The 23,209-nt window shown below is 43.6% G+C and overlaps 1 protein-coding gene across 1 annotated transcript in view; it reads left to right on the top strand.

Annotated features, from left to right (window-relative positions):
- Positions 1–23,209, top strand: part of Cdk8 (cyclin dependent kinase 8) — a 63,670-nt gene that overhangs the window by 28,513 nt on the left and 11,948 nt on the right. Inside the window, 4 exon segments of the mRNA XM_032887271.1 lie at positions 1,469–1,579; positions 4,451–4,591; positions 16,303–16,360; positions 18,419–18,550. Of these exon segments, the coding sequence (XP_032743162.1) occupies positions 1,469–1,579; positions 4,451–4,591; positions 16,303–16,360; positions 18,419–18,550 (442 nt within the window).

The raw sequence follows: 23,209 nt of genomic DNA, 5'->3' as shown, positions 1-23,209 counted from the left end.
AAGTTGGTATGGCTGTATCTATCCCTTTTTGTTTTGTGAAGATTAAAGGCCAGTTTAGTCCCCGGGACTCACCTGTCTCCACTGACCGCTTGGCAGTACCAATGTGCACTGCCGTGTCGGGTCTTAAAGTGTGTTTCTGATGGCTTTATCAGAGTCTAAACCTCTGGAGTGAGGAATGTCTCCATATAATGGGATGAATGCTCTTACCTATAAAAAAGGAAAAATCAAACCCAAACCCCTGCTACGTGCTATAACATGGGTGGACCTTGAAGATAGCTCTGTGTGAATGAGCCAGATGTGGAAGGATGAGTGATGCTGGGTGGATAAAGCGCTTCCAAGGTCCTGTTTGACCCCTAGAACCTACAGGAAAGCTAGGCATGGCTGTACCTGCTGGCGCTTACAATCCCAGGCCAGAGGAGGAGGTAGGAGCTCAGATTCCTGGGGCAACAGCCAGCCCGGCCTCAGTGGTAAATTCCAGGCCACTGAGAGATCCTGTCTCAGGGAGGGAGGGAGAGAGGGGTGGGCTGGGGAGACCGCTCAGTGGTAAAGCCCTCGCCGCTCTTCTAGAGGACCTGAGTTTGATCACCAGAACCCACATCCGGTGATTTATTTCTCTAGCTCCACAGGTAGCAGATACACATGCACACATGAAATCAACCAGTCACATGGGCACCGCAGGAGTGAGCCAGAGCTCTCCTTCCTCCCACTGGGGGGTTACAGGTCCGTGCCTGCGCACATGAGGAAGATGAGGTGTTATGAGAACCCACCATGGCTAGGTGTCTACCACAGGAACTCTTAGGGACAGGTAGTAGAGTTTACCTAGAGCTGGATCAGTGGTAGCATTTTCTACTTGGAATGTTTAAAAATGTGTAAATAGTAGTGATGGTTCTACAACACTTATATTTAATGCCACCCATTTGTAGATTTTAAAGTGGCTAAAACTGTAATCTTGATTAAAAAGTTAAAACCAAGTCAAGCAGCAAATGACAGATTTACTGTTACCCTCTTTTCAGTGTCTTTTTCTGTCATGAAGCACCTGTGTAGCAGTCATACTGAGTGGGTGCTGATTGAATGCTTAGTATCAGTGAGCATTGACTTACATTGCTTTTACGTTGCAGCTGATCTGGGTGGGTGGGTGGCTGGGTAGTGTCTGGGATGGAGCCCAGCTTTGTTGCCCAAGCTAACTGTGGATTCCTGGTATCAAGTAATCTTTCTGCTTGAGCATTCATAATCTGAGACCTTTGTTCACTTCCTAGCAGCCAGGTAGAAATGGCTGCCACGGCGGTAGCAGACATGTTATATCCTTGTGTACATGTATGCACTACCACACCTAATTTGGTGTGTGCGTGTGTGTGTGTGTGTGTGTGTGTGTGTGTGTGTGTGTGAGTAGTAGTAGTAATAGTAGTAGTAGTAGTAGTAGTAGTAGTATTTTGTGTTAAATTTTGAATGGATCTCCTTTGTTTTGTAGTTACTTCGAGAGCTTAAGCACCCAAACGTCATCTCTCTTCAGAAGGTGTTTCTGTCTCATGCTGATCGGAAAGTATGGCTTCTCTTTGACTATGCTGAACATGACCTCTGGGTAAGGTGGACTGCTGGTAGATAGGCCATTGTTTTCAGTTAGGCTTGAGAGTGACTAAACAGCTTCCACTGCACTAGAAATCACCTTACAGAGTAACAGTCGATGTATTCCCAGCCTGGAGGCTTTTGCTTTGTTCAGTGGGTTGAGCTCCCTTACCAAAATGCTAGACAGCAGAAGTGTCTCAGAGTTTTGATGTTTCAGATAAGAGGGCACTTACTTGCACCTATTTAATAAGACCTCTTGGAGACTGACATCATGTCTAAACTTGAAGCTCACTTGTGTTTTAATTTCATATTTACCTTATACATATAGCCTGAAGGAAATTTCATGCATTGTTTATAATAATCTTGTATGTGAAACAAAGTTTCACTCTGTGGAATCATGTTAGCTTTCAAAAAGTTCTGAAATTTGAAGCATTTTGGGTTTTCAGGCTAGAGAGATTCTCCAGTATTTCTTTTGATCCTGGTGTTTTGACCTTTGTAACCGATGGGAAAGAAGTAAGAGGACTATGAACAGTGGCGGGAAAGCATTGCTTCCTGATAGTTTTCATTTGGAAAGGCGACCTTACATCCTTTCCTTTACTCTGTAGTGTGAAGGAATTTAAAATGAAATAGTACTTCTGGGTGAGCGTGCTATAAAAGCATAGCCGTGTCCAATCACTGTCCCTGCCTTGTTCTGTGATGCAGGAAGTTCTCCTAACAGTTCTGAGGGGGTTACGAGTTGAGTAGCTAAGCATGGGAAGCTTATTGATCACTCCCTGGTTATTCACAACTGATAATTAATGTAATACATCCCATCTTCATTGGCAATGATGTCTTACTGTCTGACTTGCCATCCTTTTGCATAGGAAAAGACAGTCACTGCGATGAGAGCCACACTACAAAGTGAGATCAGCGCAGAAGTAGACGGCAGTGTTTCTTGTGGGCTTGGTTTTAGGCTTGTCTGGCTTACAACATTTCCAAACAGACAGATCCAAATGGTATATTCGAAGATTTCTTCAATGAGGACTCAGAGTTTACTGGTTTAGCCAGTATTGTGAAAGGCTCATACTGTATTGATAAGAACGCAAATGCATTTTGTCTTACACAGACAAAGTAAAACCATCTGCCTCCCTATCTCCTACGTCCATGCAGCTAACCTTAATTGAACTCAGTGGGTCACAAACTGTACAGGATAGGACAGCAGGACATAGAGCTCTCTGTTACGTTCAGTATGGCTTCCAGTAGGCTTGGGGATAATACTTAATTCTACGTATAAACTATGTAGCATATATGTATAAGTAATTTATAATTCTGTCATTTTACTAATTTTACTGAAGGCAAATGAATATTCTTAACATTACTTTAAAAATGACCGCTCACTTCCCTAAAACTTAAAACTTTTTCCCCTTTTAACTGGAATATTCTATGTGGGCTGGCTGACATAGAGCAGCAAAACTCAATTAAGAGTTGTTTTAAAAATCATTTGCGTCGGTGAAATTTATAGCTCACGTACCTACCGTGTATTTGATTTATAAATGTGAAATGTGAAGAAAATGCAGGTGAAAAATTACCATCCCACAGGGCTTTATCTATTTATATTTAGTTTTATGTTTAGTTTTAAAATACTCATTTTTTAGAAAAATCACTATAATATTCAAAGTGTGACCTCAAGAAATACCCCTTCAGTTATCTCACCTCCTTTCCTTGGTGTTTACTCTGGGAAGCTTGAAGCTTTTAGTTCTTAAATGCACTCTCTTTAAACCTATGGTTACTGCATTTGGAGAGCCATGGGATCTTCTTCTCCTGACACAGCCTTGATTGTTATCACATTTTACGATAGGTACACATATTCTGTTATTAAATAATGTCTGAGGTAAAAGATTGACCAGAAACTTAAGGTGTCTAAATACAGACAGGCGCGCATCCGTGAGTATGTTTGTCTTCTCCCTCCCGACTTTCGCTACATTTCCCCCTTAGGAAATACAGCTCCTTACTTCACAGCTCACTAGTTATTCCTTATCAGTGGATTCTGTCTAACGTCAGGGAGGGAGTGTTAAGTATCACATTTCTCCTCTCATTGTGTTTTTTGCTTTTTGGTTTTTAACCACAGGAGTCCCTTGATACTGAAGAGCCTCTGTGTAGTGTGTGTTAGCGATGAGTGTCTTGGTGTCTGAGGCAGAGATGACTGAGGTTTTCCTGAAGTGTGAGGGGTTCCACAGAAAATGAAGAAGCTCATCGAGAGCCCGAGACATTAGTGTACATTTATTTTTATCGTGCTTAATTTATAAAGTTGTACTTTATTTCTCTCTGGTTGCCTGGTCATGTGTACAGAGAAAGCTTGTGAGGGTACCAGGCAGGCTCCTCCTTATCTGAATTCTAACTGTACCTATATCCAGCTCGAACTGGCTGTCTACTTGTTATCTTTTCTTTAGTTTCTGTATGCTGGGTGTGTTTTACTGAAACACATCCCCGACTATTTATAACCCATGGGTATCACACCTGTGCTATATTGGCCAATCAGAATTTTGTTTTCCCCCTCTTTATTGAATCTTAAAAGAATGGTTCTGTTCTTGGAGATTCCTGCCAGATTAAACAGGCCTATAGCACCCCAGATGTAATTAACTTTTAATTATATGTTAAAATGAGGAGCACCCTAGTCCGTCCGTTCCCCCATCCCCTCGGCTTTCATTTTCTGAGATGCTGTCACATCCCTTGAAGATGGAGCCTTACCCTTGGTTCTTAGGGAGAGCTTATTGCGAATGTTACTTGTTTGCTGTGCTGTGGTGTCGTAGGTGTCCTGGGTGATCTCGCACTGCCTTTTCTGATAAGAAAATATCCAAATTGCCTTTCTCTCTTTGTAAAGCTTCTTATGGTGTTTTCTTTCTTTCAGCATATAATTAAGTTTCACAGAGCTTCGAAAGCCAACAAGAAGCCAGTTCAGTTACCTCGGGGAATGGTGAAGTCACTGTTGTACCAGATCCTAGATGGGATTCACTATCTTCATGCCAACTGGGTGTTGCACAGGGATTTGGTGAGTGGATCCACCGCTAGGTTCAACCAGGAAGTGTGTTTATAGCAGGCACGTTTCCTGTTGTCTGTAGAAAATTGAGCCGTAGGGGAGTAGGCCTGACGGTGGTGCATGAGTGTGCCCCAGTCCCCTGTGTGAATTGTCCTTATGTGGTTGGTAGGATGCACCCTGATGTGAGGGTGCACTGATAGGAGGTGGCAGTCAGCTAACTCCCCTATTGCTTTCTTCCCTGTTAGCTTAGTGATGTTTACTGAACCTACCTCTGGCTGTTTGCACTGGACTAGACAGCCAGCGAGCCCTGGGCAGCCCTAGGTACCCTCTGTCCCCTTTATTTCTTGCAGTGGACTTAGAGTTGCACTAGCTTTTGAATGGGTGCTGGAAGTCAGCTCCTTCTGCATGTGCGGCAGGATTTCACCACTGAACTGTTTCCCAGCCTTGTCTCTAAAAACCTAATATGTTGTTAGTCATCGTGTCTTCATAGGTTTGAATTACGTGAATTGCTTTCTTTTTGCATAAGTAAATGTGCTCTTTTAGTTTTCTCCTAACGGTGGTAACTGAAGTCAGCCTTACAGCTGCGCTTTCTTTTTAAACAGTTACCTGCAGAGCAGGATTTCACCTCTGACCACGTGTGGACACAGGAACAGACTCAGGGGCGGAAGCGAAGCCACAGGGCTGCTGCACTGTGGTGTTCATTCCGTCTCTGGTCTTAGATGAGAGATTCCAGTCAGCTTCTGCCTTCTGCAGCAGTAGGAAGTAATCCTGTCCTGAACGTTGGACAGAAATCACTTTGTCTTGGCTTTCACGCTTACAGAACCTTTAAGACCAGGAACAAAGAAATTCCTTGAGTCCTTTTCCTTATGCAAACTTAGTAGAGTTGAAATATCGTGCTTATAAACAGTGAGCTTACGGAACAAAAATAAGATTCAGGTTCTTTATGAAGTTGAAGATAATTTCAGACCCCAGAAATAGTTTATTTAACAAAAATGTTTCTTTTTTTTCCTGTCTGATTTGTCCTACCAGCTTTTATCATACTTGTAAGAGAATGACAGCCCCAGTGGAAGGTCGTTGTTCTCACAGAACCAGTTACACTAGAAGAGCTCTATAGTTTGCTTAGTTTTGTTTTGTTTTTTTAAAATAATTCTCTTCACTTAAAAAAAAATCCATTTTCAACAAATCCGACCGGCTTTCTTAATGAGTGTTTAAGTTTTCCACTTGGCTGCTTGCAGTGTGGACTAGTTTGGAGAAGCTCTTGTGAGATGTGGAAATGCTCTGTGACGTGGGCTAGGGAAGAGTAGCCTCTTTCAGAAGGTTCTGGTAGGGCCTGTTTTTTAATATATATATATGCATGCATATGAGTACACTGTCACTGTTTCAGACACACCAGAAGAGGGTATCAGATCTCATTACAGATGGTTGTGAGCCACCATGTGGTTGCTGAGAACTGAACTCAGGACCTCTGGAAGAACAGCCAGTGCTCTTAACCACTGAGCCATCTCTCTAGCCCTGGTAGGGCCCTCTTAAGAAGGAAGGGTTTAGAAGGCCAAGGCACCTTGACACAAGCAACAAAAAGTTCATTGGAGACGCTGTCCAAATAATAATGACGAATACCAAGAGTTTGTGGTGTTGCCATAGCCTGCTAGAGTGCTGAGCCGTCTTAGTAAGGCCCTCTAGACTGAGGCACTGTGCCCCACCATTAGCCCTCCAGGTCCAACACACTAGCTGGCTAGTTATATATCTGGAATGTTCTTCATTTGGCAACACCTCTGTGGCTTCCTTACTTGGAGTGAGGTGTCTTTGATGTCCTCTGTTGGACGAGTCAGTGCTGTTTTTTTTTTTTTTTTTTTTTTTTGGTTCTTTTTTTTTTGGAGCTGGGGACCCGAACCCAGGGCCTTATGCTTCCTGGGCAAGCGCTCTACCACTGAGCTAAATCCCCAACCCCCGAGTCAGTGCTGTTTTTAAGCATCCATCTGTCCTGTATCTTAGAGCCATTGTCTGATTAGCATGGCAGGCTGCCTTCAGATTGGTCACTATTCAGGTGCCAACCTCTCAAACCTTGCTTTCTGAGTGAAAGACTCCATTTTTAAAAGTGTAAGCACTTGTTGTCAGCTAAAAGTTAAAATTTGGATTTAATTTGGGTTCTGCAGTTTTTCAAAGTAGCTATGTATGATGCCGATACTGTGATAATAAAATATTTATCCTCAGACTGGTCAGAAGCCACACACACACAGCTTTTAGCTTCCCAATTTTAGACATTACATGCAGATGAAGCATTCATCAGAATAAATACAGGCATTGTAGTCTCTGCCTTTCGAGTGAGCCTGGTAAGAGGTGGCAGTGATGCCTGAAACATGTGTACATTACTAATACTAGGACTTTGACCAGTTGATGGATGTTCCTCCTTGCCACAGCAAACCCCTTGGTAAGGTGGATAACTGATGCACACACCTGAAAACACCCTTTGATAATAACCAAGGACTTACTGAACTTCCTGTTTAATTAAAATCAGGATTCTTATTACTAGAAATACTGGTTTGAACATGCCTGTGATCCCAGCACCCAAAGGGCAGAGGCAGGAGGATCATAATTTTGAAGCTATCCTGGCCATATTTGCTCTCAAAAACAAGAGTGGAAACATTCTTTTGTTGAGATGATAGATGTAAATACTGAGCTTTTACAACTAATGCTCTTGCTTGGTAAGTGAAGATTTATATTGTCATCGTTAATCGTCACATAGCCAAGGAAGGTGGCTCAGACTTGATTTTGGTAGGAATTACAGAGTCATTCTTGTGGAGCCCGCGTGGGCGATGTGACTGCATTTGCATGGGTGTGTTTTTGTTAGTTTCTTGTTGTAGTATTGGGAGTTGAAGCCAGGACCTTGTACATGCCAGAGTGCTCTAATATTAGGCTACATGTTCACTGCGTGAGTGTTCCCGGGAAATGGGTAGGAAGGAAGCAGCTAAACCAGCCTTTTCATAGTAGAACAGTAGAGTCTCCAGTTACATGGAGTGGAGAGAAATTGAGACAAAGGTGCCTGAGCCTGTGCCCTGCCTCTCCCTGTGCTGGGCTCCTCTCTCTTCTGTCCCCACTTCTTGGCAGTGAGAATGTTTGTAGTAATTACAGTCCTGGCTCTGCTGCTCCTGTCTTTGTTAGGCTTTCCCAGAGCAGCAGAGCACACGGGGTGTCGGTGTAAGGATGTGGAGAAAGCTGTTTATTTTAGGAAATTGGTTCATGCATTTTAGAAGCCTCATTGTTCCAAATCTGCAGGATATGCTGCAAGCCAGGGAGATTTAGAGTACAAATTGGACATGGGAGCCCACCCATCTGCTAGGCCATGCATTGTTGCTCACAGTCAGTCTTTTCCTATCAGACGTCGTTTGATTAAATGAATTCTCATGGCAAGGAGGGACTGGCTTTGCACAGCTGTGATAAAGTAGTTGGCATGATTAACTTAAGACAGATGTGTTTTGGCTTATCGCTTTGAAACTCCAGTTCATAATAGATGGGCTGTCTTGCTTTGGGCCCCTGATTGGGTTTAGGTGGAAGTAATAGGGAATGAGAGATGGGGAAGGAAGCAGAAAGGGAGGAGCTGAGGCTCTAGTGTGCCATGACAAGGATTCCCACTGGGTCTCACCTGAAGGACCCACCACCTCCCAGAAGTGGTTCCAGGTCTTTAGTACATAGACCTTTCAGTCTCACAACTGTAGCGGGAGGAGAGTCTGTTTAACTCATGTTTGCTGATTTAAATGTTAATCTCATCCAAAAGTACATTCATAGAAATAATTACAATAATGCTTGACTCAGACACCTGGGCACTGTGGCCCAGCCATGCTGAACCACTAATCTTCTAATACAAACATTCCCAGAGCTCTAATGAAGTAACTGGGGTAAGTTACTTTCATGTTTCTTACTTTTACCTGGTTTTCTATAATCAGGAGTGTGGGGTCGAGATTTTCCACATGACTATGGTAGAAGAGGAGCTCGTGGGAACTTTTGCAGATATCGATAAGGATGTTTGACCCTTTTGCATTTCTGGTGGGCATGTAAAGTGATGAGGCTGTTGTGGGAATGAGTGACAGCTCCTCACTTCTGTTCACTTAAATCATGTCCCTCCCCTCCCCCCTGTCTCTGCGTAGGTGCTCCTAGAGGCTAGAGCTTAGCTTCTGTGTGTTCTGAGTTTGCAGGTGCTCTTGGAAGCCAAAGCTCAGCCTCAGCTTGTCATCAGGCTAGCCTCCGCTTTCTTGTTTGAGACAGGGCCTCTCACCAGCTTGCCATCAGGCTAGCCTCCGCTTTCTTGTTTGAGACAGGGCCTCTCACCAGCTTGGCTCAGAGCTAGAATTATTAGCACATACCACCACCATACTTGGCTTTTCATGTAGGTTCTGGGATTTGAACTCATGTCCTTAGAATTAAGCTATTTCCTCAGCCCTATAAAAAACTCTTACCTTTAGAACCATTATCCACAATAGCAAAGAAGTAGAAGTGACAGAAATGGCCATCCATGGAGGAGCACATCTAACAGTGCAGCGTGTACACACACTGGACTGATACTCAGCCTTACAGTGGAGAGAATTCTGATGCATGTATAACACGAACCTTGAGGACATGGCAGACAGGATTATCAGGAGGATAGCAAACATTTCCTTTAAACAGTGTTTGGAAGAAAGGAAGAGGCTTTGTAACTGTTAGTTACAGTCTTTACTTAGGACTTTTCATAACATTAAGGAACTGAGGTGAGCGCTCCCACCTTTTGTAGCAAAGTAGATGATCATCGATCGACGTTTCTGCAAACGACCAGTGAGTGTGGCTTTCTTAGTCAGAGTCCCTCTAGCACAACCTGTCTTACGTACTATGATGTAGCAGTGAGTGGCCAGCTTCTTTCTTTCTTTCTTTCTTTCTTTCTTTCTTTCTTTCTTTCTTTCTTTCTTTCTTTCTTTCTTTCTTTTTCCTTTTTTTTCGGAGCTGAGGACCGAACCCAGGGCCTTGCGATTTCTAGGCAAGCGCTGTACCACTGAGCTAAATCCCCAACCCAGCTTTTTTCTTATTACAAAACAGAAATATAGTATTTATAAACAAAATACCATAAAATAGGGCTTTTTCAAAAGATGATTTAAAGTTTTTCTGAATTATCCTGTTAAAGCCTGTTTAAAAAATGTTCTCAGTTGTGCTGTTAAAAAGGATTAAAAAAAAAAAAAAAAAACAGGCATGGTGAAGTACGCCTTTAGTCCCAGCACTCAGGAGATAGAGACAGGTGAGTTTGAGGCAAGCCTGGTCAACAAAGGGAGTCCAGGATAGCCAGTGCTATTATACAGAAAAACTGCCTCGAGAAACAACAAAACAAACAGAAAGGATTAAGAAATAAACCGTGCAGTCTAATGTTTTAGCGATCGTCAGACCTTAGGTGGTTGTTCTAGTCCAGATTTCCAAAGGTTTACAGAAGGAGAGGAACCTAGTCGTGAAAGGGACACTGTAGTTTAAAGTCTTCTCAGGCTCGGATAAAGTACCTGTCCTAAGGCACGAGGGGCTGAGCTCCATCCCCTAGCACCCAGTAAAGGAGCCAGGAGTGTGGTGTATATAACCTACAATCTGAGCCCTAAGGCAGTGGACATGGGTGTAAGTTCTGGGCCAATGAGAGCTTCTGTCTTAGAAGTTAAGGAGGATCGCGCACCCTGGAAAGGCCTGCACATGCGCCCCATACAGTGTACACCCCACACAATGCACCTAGACCAACATGGGCATGTGTACACATAGGAACAACAAAATCAGTGATAAATCCAGTTTTCTCACACTGTTCGGAATCTGTTTTAAATCCCAGAGCCACAGAAATCTTTGATTAGGTGTTTTTCAGTTTGTGAGAAATAATCAAATAGAGGGGAAAGGTGAGTGTTCCCACAGAAGCAAATTCAGAGTCTGGTTATATTATAAAATCCCTTAATCTACTTGTGTAGTTTACTTAATTTTTGTAATGTAAATGTTGTTTGAGTTAGCACACAGGATTTAATTTTTTTAGATTTAATAAACTAAAATTACGTCAAGTACAATTAGATGCAGTCAGTGCCTCAGAGCAGCCTGCTGCGCGGAGATGACTGCTCTGTGACTCCAGCGCACGTGCGGGGCTTGGCTTCCCTTTGCACAGTTGTCACAGCGTCCCTTTGCCCTGGTTTAACTTCTGCGTAACTGACCAATGGGTTTTTATGCTGTCAGTGTGTGTGTACTCTGAGGATTTCTAACCTTGTCCTAAAGTAATTAATATTTTAAGTTCTAAACTCACAGTTTTGAATTTTCATTCTTTCTGAATTACAGATAAGCTTATAATTTAAATCAATACCACTTAGCGTGCATAAAATTTAACAATAAAGTAGGGGATGCGGAAGATTAATTTCTCTTGACTTTGCCTAAATATCTCTTCATAGAAACATAATTTGAAATAAAAAATTTTTTTTAATTTTCTCCAGCTTCATAGATTTGTACACTTTTAGGTTGAAAGGTATCTTCTATACAAGTGCCTTAGTCTCTCCCTCGCGTGCTTGGTTAACTCTTGTGAGACCTCCTGAGGGATAGCCATATTGCCTGCTTGCACATCCTTGCTGTGTCTGGTTTGCTCTCCTAAGCATACACGCTGGTATATGACGGTCATCTTTTAGTTATAAAATGCAGTTTATGGCACGAAACTTGCCTTTGTCTTTATAAATCAAATGCCAAAAAGAAGGGAACTGAAGAGATGGGTACAGCCCGGGAGAGAGCCAGACAGGACGCTAAAGGGAAGTGAAGGATCAGTAGGAGGATGGCGCTTCCGTCACTAGAGGAAAAATCAAGCCCTCCCGTTGACTCACACTTGAGGTGTGTTTGAATCTTGGTTCCACCTCTTACCTCAGTAGCCTTGGGAAGGACCAGCCACTCACGGTGTCTGTGTTTCATCTTGCTGTGCTGCTAGGGAGCAAACCCATGGCCTGCACTTGGTAGACACAAGTCCTTGTATTGAGCTTTACTCCCACTCAACAAGCTCCATTCTTCTCATCTATAAAGTGAGCCAGGTGTGCACACACACACACATGCACACACACACGCGATGGCAAGGATTCATAGGAAGCCTTAGGACCTAGAGATGTGCTGTCCGTGCGGGAACAAGAGTGGTGGTGTTCACAGTGCAGGTATCTCCTGTTGGAAATACTGGGTTAGGAGGTGAGGCACACAGCAAAACAAGCAAGCAAACAGCAGCAGCAAGCCATCCAGCCGTAAATGAGGTCACGCTCTGTTTATTACAATCAGTTAATGTTCTCAACAGGAAGGCGCTGTAGCTTCATACAGCCATGCCCGTGAGTTCTTGTCATTACCCACTATGCAGTGATGCTTGCCCTGTTTCCATGTCTGTTCATAAATAACATGGCCATGCTGGATGCCACTGCCAGGATGTGAGGATTTCTTAAGGTGAAAGGACATCTGGTTTCCATGGAGTGTATGTCCATGGAGTGTATGTCCCTCAGAATGTCACCAGCAAAGTTCCTCATCTTTCAAGGTGACCTTAGCACTCTATAAAAAATACTTACCACAGATATGGTTCCATCTAGTACTGCTTGGAAGGAGGTCTTGGCTGTAGAGCCAAATTCATAGATTCTACTACTGACACACACGAAGGAAAGAAACTAGTTTTATTGGGGACTAGGTTATTATCTTAAGATGCTATTGGATAATGAAATAAAATTACCTATCAGATCTTTTGGAAGCTTTCTCAGTACTAAGCAATAGCATCAAAGATTTGATAAGACTAGTCAAAAACACACCTGTTCTCTGTACATACATACACAGCAGATACACCGTGTCCAGGTTGACTCTGAAACCCGTTAAAAAGCTAAGCTCTGAGAGGTGCACACTGGTAGGTAGTCCCATTAGTTGAAAGGCAAGGCCTGAGAATCCCATGAGCCCAAGAGTTCAAGGACAGCCTAGCAACAGGGGGTGGGGGGGTGGGGGGGTGGAGGAATAGAGGGAAGGAAAGAAGAAAGAAAGAAATTGTGAGAAAAACTAAATCAAGTGGACCTTTAGACCCAAGACTGGTTTCAGATTTTATACCAGGTAGGGAGTAAAGTAGCAAAGACACTTGTAATAGTAGGGGCTGAGGAAATGCGGTTTAGAGCATTTACTGTTCTTGGAGACAGCCAAAGTTTGATTCTTAGCAGCCACACAGTGACTCATAACCATCTGTAACTCCAATCCCAGAGATCTGTGGGTAAAACACTCATATATAAACTAAATCTTAATTTTAAAAGTTAAGGAATTTGACTGTGAATACATACAAGGCCAGATCTTGACATCTTCGTCAACTATTCGTATAGTCACGCCTCATACACTCATGAAGACTACATGGCTGTAGTCCTAGCCGTCCTCCAGCTCGGGCTCAGAGCTTGTTCAGTCCAATAAGGTTAGAATAAAAAGAAACGAGCAAACTGGCCAGGTACTTGAGAGAGAAAGGCAGGTGGATCTCTTGCGTTCAAGGCCAGCGTGGTCTACAGGGTGAGTTTCTGGACAGCTGGGGCTGTATAGGGAGACCTTGGTTGGTTGGTTGGTTGGTTGGTGGTTGGTTGGTTGGTGGTTGGTTGGTTGGTTGGTTGGTTTTTGGTTTGAAGAATAAAAAGAAGCTTAAGGTGAAGCCAAATAGGTTTTTCCCTTTACTTGATGCCAGGCCATTGCTCATTCTTGTGGCTTTGAGGGTCTGCTACCTGGGTAAGAAAATGTTTTAAGGAGAGAAGTCTTCCCATTTCGCTCAAGATCACAGGGGAGTGGTTGTGATTGCTTGTACCTTTGCTAGATAGAGGCAGACTTGTTTCAGGCTGTTCAGGACCTGTAGTTGGGATCGTGCTTTTGCACAATAGGCACATAATTGTTTAGGGCTGGCCAGGAGCATGCTCTACTCCATCAAACCAAAGCAGTTAATCTGCTTGTATCTTTAGAAGAACTGGTAGGCTTTGTTGTGGGTAGGAGGGGACAGTAAAAGAGACTTAGACTCTGTGTGACATTATAGCTTGAACTGTTTGCACTCAGAATGTTTTCGTTGTTATTTCTGTCAGGGAGAAAGAAGGAAAATGCAATTTTGTCAGATAACACACAGGAAAAATCCCTTGGGGATGGCACAGCAATTAGAGTCAGAGAGGTCATGGTCTACCCAAAGAACAGGAGACACAGGAGTGGGGCGTGTATATGAGAGAAACTCTCCCAGGTGCCATGTGTACCATAGTGTGTGTGTGTGTGTGTGTGTGTGTGTGTGTGTGTGTGTGTGTGTACGCACACATGTGAGTGTGTGTAGGGAGAGAGCACAAGCTCTCGAGGGAGGCAAGAGGAGGGTAGCAGTCAGGTATCCTTACCTGTCATTCTCCATCTGTCCTTTGAGGCAGGGTCTCTCTCTCTCACTGAGCCCGAGGATAGAGAGGATAGAAGCTAGCCAGTCCTAGCCACTCCTGTCTCTGCCCTCTTGGAGTGGAGTTAAGGTATGTGAGACGCCCGGTTTGCTTTGCGGGTGCCAGGGTCCAAGCCCTGACCTCCTCCTCACAGACCCATTCTCTTAACTGCAGAGCCATCTCTCCAGCCATTACAGGAATGTTTTAATGAAAATATCAAGAATTATCTAAGCGTTTTTGAGAAAATGATCCATTGTTACTTTAACACTTGTTCTCCTAAACCTTATTCACAGAAACTTTTTAAAAACCTAGTTCTGTGGTTGGGATGTAACTCAGTTTATAGTGTGCTTGCCCAGGGTACAGTGTCCTGGTTTTATGCCCACTACCACAAAAACCTGGTTTTGTTAAAGGAGGAGGGGGTTAGTAGATAATATTCGAAGCTGTATAATGATTCTGATGACAGCCCAGGATACAGGAGATCCTATCTAAAACCAATAGATACTGCCTGCTTCTAGTCACAGGCTGCATCATTTTCTGTTCTGGTTCTCCTAATTTTCATGTAGTATCTATGCTACCATAGCAGATCCCCAAAACAGAGGTGACATAATCACATTTGTCTTTTAGGAAGACAGGTTTGATGGGAAGAAATGCAAAATGGGGCTAAGGAAAAGACATGCATGGTGAGGCTTAGACCCATTTCCCTCACTATGGAATCACTGCCTGACTCCACAGAGACAGACCCACCATTGATTACCCAAGTGTAGGGAGACAGTTCTACCCCTCTGGGCAGCATCATAGCATCAAACTCGCTAGGTACAGTGTTAGGGTTACTCTCACTTTTGGCACATCACCAGCTGCCCCTGTGATCATGATGAAGATGTCAGAATTTCATTGTTGAATAACATGGTGGTGGTGGTGGTGATGACGACCTAGATAGGGAGGCACACTGGTTCAGGAACTCGCTGGAGGCTGTTGAGGAGACTGTCAGGAGGGGTCAGCGTGTAGCAGTAGATTCTGTCCTGCACCCACCTCCCAGTTGTCTGCCTTCTAGTGCTGAGTTGCCTCATCTTAGATACTAGGAGTCTGCTACCTCTCATGTCATGGCCTGCCATTTCAGCAGTAGCATCTGGCTTGTGTGTCAGAGGGTGGGGGGCTGCTTAAAGAATTAATTTCAACCTTTGGGAGTTAATACATCAGTCTGTTGTAGGAACTGCCTTGGCGCCATCTCCAGTGATGGCTGTACAAGCCTATGAAGTAGTTGCCACTTTAAACAGCTTTCATAAAAACCTCTAATTTGATTTTTAAAGTTGTTTAATATTTGAGATGTGCCCAAATCCGGTCTCACTTCTCTTTAGCATCCAGATTGGTACAGCTGAAGCCCTGTCAGTTGGAAGGGTAGAAAAGGATAATGTTTGAGGGAGAAGCAAATGCGGCCTCCTTTTTCCCAGGGGACAGCCCTCAGACACCAGCAGACTAAGTGCCACTCTTAACAGGTCGTAGGTAGCAATCTGGTGTGGTCTTTAGAGCTTAAAACTAAAATCCACTTTGACAAAATCTCTTAAACTTTGTCTTCCCTTTTATTTAAAGATAAAGAACCCTCAGAATTGTTGTGAGTGTAAAATGCTATCCTGTGCTAACTCGTTTAGAAGAAGACCGTGTCCGGTGTCTTTATGTTAGACACAGGTGTGTGCCTGGTGCTCCACAGAGTGCCAGGTGGATGTTTGCCTGCGATTAATTTGCTCCTCTGTATTACAGGAGCCGAGGAGATTAGGTTTCCTTAAACTCTGACTGCTTTATATAACGGAGAACTTGTCGGAGCTGGAGGCTCTTGCCAGAATCCCAGCACTCAGAAGGACATGGCGAGAGTCACCTCAAGTTCAGATCCAGCCTGTGTACATGTCAGGTTCTAGGCCGACCAGAACTACAGAATGCGTAGTAGGAGAAGACAGAAACCAGCAGATCTGGGAGTTCCAGGCTACTGTGGTCTATAGAGTGAGTTCCAGGACAGTCAGGCTGTTTCATGGGCCCATATCGAGAGAGGGGGGTGAGGGGCAGGCACAGACAGACAGCAGACAGACAGACGACCTCGGCATTGTAAGTTTCTAGTGCTCCACAGTAAAGACCTGTTCATTGAGGACCTCAACTATGTCTGCCATGAGGCCATGTGTGGCCTTGCTTGTATACACATGCACTTTCTTCCATGGCTTTCTGTGTTTAATTTTAATTTTTGAGGAAAAGTATTTTTAAAGTATATATGTTATATTAACATATTTGTCTAAAGGAAAACTACTGTTTATTTAAAAAAAAATTTTTTTTTTGTTTCCACAGAAACCTGCTAATATTTTAGTTATGGGTGAAGGTCCTGAGCGAGGAAGAGTAAAAATTGGTATGTTATATCTATGATAAGTCACAGTTTAGTATATTTGAAATTGTTGTAAGCAGCTGTATTACTGTTTCTTATCAATATGTACACATCTGTAGTTCCAATGGCAAAAACGTTTCTAAAGAGTGTACATAAAGGGAAACCCTTCCCACCTGTGTCAGACGGTCCTTACAGAACAAACTGCTGTAGCTATAAAGTAAGCCACACAACACAGGCAGGCTTCCTCCAACCATCTGCTGGGTTAAACAGCCGGGAGCTGGTGGCTTCTCTCCTCATTTGAGGCCAGGCTTGTCTCCTCTTGGAAGCTCATGGTCTATTTGATTCTCCCATCAGTCTCCGTAGCCAGGTTAATGAGAAGCTCTGCTGTCAGTCTTCCAACTGAGGAGCTGAGCAAGTGATGTGACCTAAGTGGCAGTGTGCATAGCTCTGGAGTGCACAACTGTCCCTGGCCTTGCCTAAGGGCAAAGGCATTCGTGGCAGTGCCCCTTGATGCTGTGTGCTGTCCTCTACATCAGACTTCTCCAGGGCGACAGTGTTTAAGAACAGTGAAATTTTACCCTAACTACTGCTCCTTTCATTGTAGTTTTCCTAGGCAGTGTTTGCACTTACATTCAGTTTGTTTGGGGAGGTAGAAGACATGTAGTTAAATTATAAATTAGTGTAACTAAGATACAGAGTCGTAAGAACACAGAACACAATTAACCGTAGTTTCCTCTGCAGTGTTTGACATAAAGCAGAGCAGTGTTCTCAACCTTCCTAATGCTGCAACTCTTTCACACAGCTCCTCATGTTGGGTGGCCTCCAGTCATGAAATGATTGTCCTTGCTACTTCATAACTGTAATTCTGATACTGTCATGAGCTGTAGTGTAAATATCTGTTTTCCAATGGTCTTAGGCAGTCAGAGAGCAATTTTAAGTATGTCCTTGACCATGTGATCTAGAAAAAATTTTGCGTAACACATTTAAGGTCTCCTTTAGAATTGCACTTTTGTATACTAATGTGTGACGTTGTGTCACATCATCAGGTATTCACATTTCAAAGGAAATATTTGATAATCTGATTCAAGGTTTTTATTTTTTTGCCAAAATTTGGGTTTCTCCCTCCATAATTAAGTTAATTAAAGGTAACTCTACTTCATTAAAAATATGTTAGAATATGTGCTGGAGATTAGAATATGGCTCAGAGGTTAAGAGAGCACTGGCTGATCTTACAGAGGTCTTGAGTTCAATTCCCAGCAGCCATGTGGTGGCTCAGAACCATCTGTAATGAGACCTGGTGTTCTCTTCTGATGTGCAGGCACACACACCGGCAGAACATTGCATATAAAATAAATTAAGTTAACGTTAGAATAAAATTATGTTTTCCAGATGGTCTTGAATCTTGACATCGCCCAGTGGGTGCTAAATGTGGGTCATCCTGTATTTGTGTGTGGTGACTGCATGTGAAGCCATATAGAGATGAAGCCTTTATGATTATGAATTAGCAACGCAAAGTCCATAACCAAGTAGTTTGGTGGCCTGGCACTGGTGCCATGAACTCTTCAATGCCATCTTGGAGGCCTAGCTTTGTGTGTTTTGTTTTTTTTTTTTTTTGAACTTCTGTCTCATGTGAAGAAGCATAAAAGTGAAGCAAATTGCCTTTTCAACTTAAAAAGTACAATGATTTTCTAAGTTAGTAAAACTCTGGCCAAGTAAATGAGGAAAATAGCATTAAACTACAGTGTAGTCAGGTCTGATAACCGCAGTGAACAGGCTGTTGACGGAGATGATGGAAGCCTAAGTGCTGAGAGGTGAGGTTAGGCTCATGTCAAACCTTCCCCTCTGAAAGAAGTCAGCCAGAGGGGCAGCCTTACCCTGAAGATCTGACCACACAGCCAGTCAGTTCAAGGGCTGGGTGACTGATCTCAAGCTTTTCTACATGTCCGTCAGTAAAAGTCGTGAAAACTTTATCCTCCCCCCGCCCATCTGCACACATTTTTAAGAATAACACTGGCAAATGAGACTACATGTGCAAAATAGACCTGTCTGTTTACTTATGTGGTTCTATTGTTGTTTTTACAGCTGACATGGGCTTTGCCCGATTATTTAATTCACCTTTGAAGCCTTTAGCAGATTTGGATCCAGTGGTTGTAACATTCTGGTACCGAGCTCCAGAATTACTCCTCGGAGCCAGACACTATACCAAAGCAATTGGTGAGTAGGGCTCATTAAAACTACAGGAGGCATTTGTGTACATGCATAAATTAAGTATTAGCAAATTATAAAAACAAAACCCCAGAATCTCACTGTCCATATATACACATTAGCACCTGAGAGCATGAAGTTGCATGTCTCTTTATAAAAGAGGTTCAGAATGTTTTGAGTAAAAAAAAATTGGGGCTGGGGATTTAGCTCAGTGGTAGAGCGCTTACCTAGGAAGCGCAAGGCCCTGGGTTCGGTCCCCAGCTCCGAAAAAAAGAACCAAAAAAAAAAAAAAATTTTAATTTTATATGAAAAGAGAAAACTAAAAAATTTAAGTTCTGGAACTTCGTACAAATGTTCTTTCTGCCACCAAAAGAAATCCTAAACTTCTAGAAGATACCTCAAATTTTAAAGAAAATGTGCAAACTTGAGAAGTTAGGGCTTTTTCGAAGTTAGGAGCATGGTGCTCTTGCTTCCTCACGTCCAGTTGTCGTGTTAATGTTGTCAGAGCATGGCCGCTCTTTCTCAGGTCCTCTGCTGGCTGCCTTTCTAGTGGTTGGCAGCCAACTTACTTGGTACAGGAATGAACCTCTCAATCACAGCCTTTTTCTGCTACTTCCCCACAACTGGTATCTTCATCATTTTACCGGGGTGAATATGACCGTAAGTCCTCTCCTTTATGCTGATGACCGAGAGGCTGGTAGCCACTCCTCCTATAGAGCTAACCCCGCCCTGCCCTGCCCCACCCCGCCCTGCCCTGCCCCACCCCGCCCTGCCCCCAGACAGTTTCCTTTATTCTTCTAGACTGGCTGTTGTGCTCTCCATCCATGATTGTGTCTTGTTTTCTCCTCCCATGGCTTTCTTTGGAAGAGCACCTATGGTCTAATTCATAGTGCTTTTTAAAGACCTTTATAAACTTGGAGGTTTAGAGTTGTGCTCTGAGACAACTTCTTTGCCTTTAGCTAGCAGTGTGGCTAATCCACTCTCAGGTCAGTCTTCTCAGCTTACTGTGGGTCACTTAGGGTTGTCCCTTTCTGAAAACAAATGCTATTTCTCATTTCTACATTTCATAGTGATTTTTTTACAGTCATTCAGCTCTTACCTCTTGTTTCTAGACAATTCTTAAGGTATGTGGTTCTTTGATCTCCCCTGGAAGTTTCCCATTCCTTTCTTGTGGAATGCAGTGCTTTGAGATGCTGGACCTCTTAGTGTTTTCCACTGTGCTTTTCTTTCTGATGTTTTCCTGGCTTTCTTGGGAGCTCCTTGTCTCACCATGACTTTTGTGGCCTCTTGTGTTGGTTTACGAAAAGAAAAGCTTTGCTGACGTCTCTGCAGACAAGGATTGTGGACTTGTTTGTGGTTTGTCATGCACCCAGAGTTCTCGCCTGCTCGGTCTTTTCTTATGTGTTATGTTGGAAGATACTGTGTTCTGGGGAGTCAGTCAGGGTCCTTTCAGAGCTTCTGGAATCTTAGTGCCAGTGGCCCTGAAGCCTTGAGCACACTGAAGTTCATTGTCTTGCTCAGGGCCATGCACTTGTCTTGCTTGTCTGCAGGTCCATTTTGGGGGCTCAAGCATGGGTGGACTGAGGGACATACTGCAGGGGCACAGATAGGTTCTTGTGGTTCTGGAAGCAATTTTACTTGCAAATGTAGCAAGTCTTGGCCTCTGCATCTTCGTCTTGATCACCATACCTGACAGAATCTACCCTCAGATGGAGAGGTTGCCAGTGAAAGGTCTTTCTTGTCTGTGCTCGTGTCTTCCGTGGTCTCTTTGGGTGTTCTTGTAGTAGTGAGGAGACTTCTTGCCAATCTTCCGGCTGGCCCCTCATCTTGCTTTGAAAGTCCGTGGGCTGCTATTCGTAAGCACTGAATGTCAGCCGTCTCCCTGGCAACCTGAGGAAAGAACCTGTTTTCTTTCTAGGCTCTGTTGTCTTCCATTTGTGTTGTTTCTCATCTGCGTTGTAAGGTCCCTTAATTACTTAGGTGACCCCTAGTTTCTCTATTTGTATTTAAGAATTAAGTTACAGAAACCACCTGGGAACTCTGTGTTGGATCATGGGGTATGTAGGTTGCTGATTATACTTTGAAGTTCTCCATCAGTCAGCTGTCATCCCCAGGGAGAACCGGATGCCTGAATGGGCAAGCCTGTGTTCTGAGGCCAGTTCAGACATAAGAATCTCTTGGCTTTTGGCCCAGTTGTTCTATATCAAAATCCAAGGGCATTGGCAGAAAACGGGGAGCTAGGTGTTGCCACAGCAGTCCTCCCCAGCTAGGTGTTGCCACAGCAGTCCTCCCCAGCTAGGTGTTGCCACAGCAGTCCTTCCTGGTTTGACATGGCCGCAGTGTTGTAGGATTGTGCTGCTCAGACACCATGCCATAGACTGAGGTCTGTTTTTGCATTATTCCATCTGCCTTCCATGGACTGGAACTATTTGCAGCATCTGTATAGAACATGTCTTTACACCATCACTCTCTTCCCTTTCATTCAGACTTTAATCAGGATACTGCTGCCTCCTTCCTGGAGGAAGCCATCTGTGCTAATGCCATCTAGGATAGTCTTGCTCTGTCACCCACACCACATCCTTGCCTTGTCTGCAGAGCTCCAAGCTGTATCTAGAGTCCCACAGACCAAACTCACCTTCCTGTTGTTCACCACAGCCCGCTAATGCCAGTCTGTGCTGACAGGTGAGCATACACTGTCTAAAGCAGGCACTCAGGTGTGTTAGGGTTTTGCTCATATTTCTGTGAAGGCTTTTCCAGTCTGCAGATGGAAAAGGGAGGATGCTTGCTCTCAGCCTCTGAGTTAATCTTGAATCTCTAGGCTTTTACTTGGCAAAAGCTTTGAGTTCACTAATGTTCTTATCTGCTTTGAGATCACATTTTATTTCATAGAAAAACAATTATAAACATAAGTCAGATATGAAAGGTCTCTCTGCAGCTTTGTATGAATCTAAAATTATTCCAAAATATTACCTGTTTTAAAGTCAGGCTCTTCTTCTTCCCCTCTTGCCCCCCATGGTGATTCCTTGGGGCCAGTGAACTTACCCGAGAGCAGCATTCCAGTAAACCTTCCTGTAATAAATACATATAATAAATATATAATAAACTGTTTCTGAATACTTGCTGTTACCTAGACATATTGAATATTCTTTTGAAAATATTCTTAAACAAATTGAAGATGACTTTCTCGGTTAATATGATAGTTATTTTTTATTATCAAAGAACTGATTATTTCAGAGCATGGTTACATTTGGTGAGATCTTAGCAGACTGAATAGATAGTGGAGTGATTACGAAACTTAGCCCCATGCCCCAAGCACCGGAGACTCTGTTCCTCACAGTCCAATAGCTGCAATCTGACGTGGGAGTGCAGGTGAACTTTGCGTTTGTCCCGCTCCTTCCTTCTCATTTGTACATAAGCAGATGGCCAGCACGGTGCCTTTTAATATGAAATCAAATTCTGGGCCTTGTTCCTAAGAGTTTATTATCTAGTCTGCATTATAGGAAAGCAGGGAGGGACACATGCACAGAATGACTCTGTCAATTCTTGAACAAGGAAAGTAGCAGTGGCCCACTAGGAACTGTGTCCTCACTGCTGACAGGTCCCCTAGTCCATAGGAACTGTGTCCTCACTGCTGCTGACAGGTTCCCTAGTCCATAGGAACTGTGTCCTCACTGCTGACAGGTCCCCTAGTCCATAGGAACTGTGTCCTCACTGCTGACAGGTCCCCTACTCCATAGGAACTGTGTCCTCACTGCTGCTGACAGGTTCCCTAGTCCTTCAGTGCCATTTCCTAGAAATGGGAATTTAGCTATATTCAAATGTATTTGTCCACATTAACTCTAAACATTCTATGGCATTATACAGAAACATTGCCTTCTACAGTACGAGTAGCAAAGGGAACTGACTTGTTTACAGTTGACCCGATTCACACCAGTGCCATTTCTTCAGTGGTACTGATCCCTGGGCATGTATACCTGCTTTGGCCATGATGCTTTTGGCGAGCACTTCATTTCAATCCACACATTGCCAGAAGAAGCCATAACATAGCTGCCTTCTTAGCTGTTTGTATCTGAGAGGTCATGAATTTGTTACTTTTAGTATTTTTAAATAAGGTTGAGATAGTGAAGGGGAACCTTCAGCTCTAGTTGATACTCCAGTGTCACACCTGCCCCTTAAGTCTGTGGGTAGCCTTTGAGCTGGTAAAGCACTCAAATTCCCCGCATCATTTAAAAGTTCCTGCTGGAACTGCGTCTAGATTTGGCGTGTGAGCAGCTACACCACCCTTGGAGTTAATCATCAAAGTACCTGGAGCATGCCCCTGTGTCCGTCCTCAGGGTCATTTAGAAGGGGGGCCCGCTGATGGCATTCAGCAGATTGTGTTAGACTGCAGAGTGCATAAAGAAAACATCTGGCTTAGACTATGATAAATCGCCATGGCCCCATTTCCCACTGCAAATGGTCACAGAGTTCAGTGCTGTGCCCATTTGGACAGTGCTGGAAGCTGAATCATTAAACCAAAGAGAGAAGAATGGGTTAGTGAGCAGGATATCTAGGGGACTGAGACTAGGTGTCTGGCCTGTTAGTTTTGTTTGTTTGGTGTTGGGAGGATGCTGAAGGGAAGGTCTGAGTTCCCAGAAAGCTGTGACTGGATCTGTCTTGAAAGCCGTG

Source organism: Rattus rattus, chromosome 16, assembly GCF_011064425.1.
Source record: "Rattus rattus isolate New Zealand chromosome 16, Rrattus_CSIRO_v1, whole genome shotgun sequence".
Lineage (NCBI taxonomy): Eukaryota > Metazoa > Chordata > Mammalia > Rodentia > Muridae > Rattus > Rattus rattus.
This window is presented reverse-complemented; position numbering and strand designations above follow the sequence as displayed.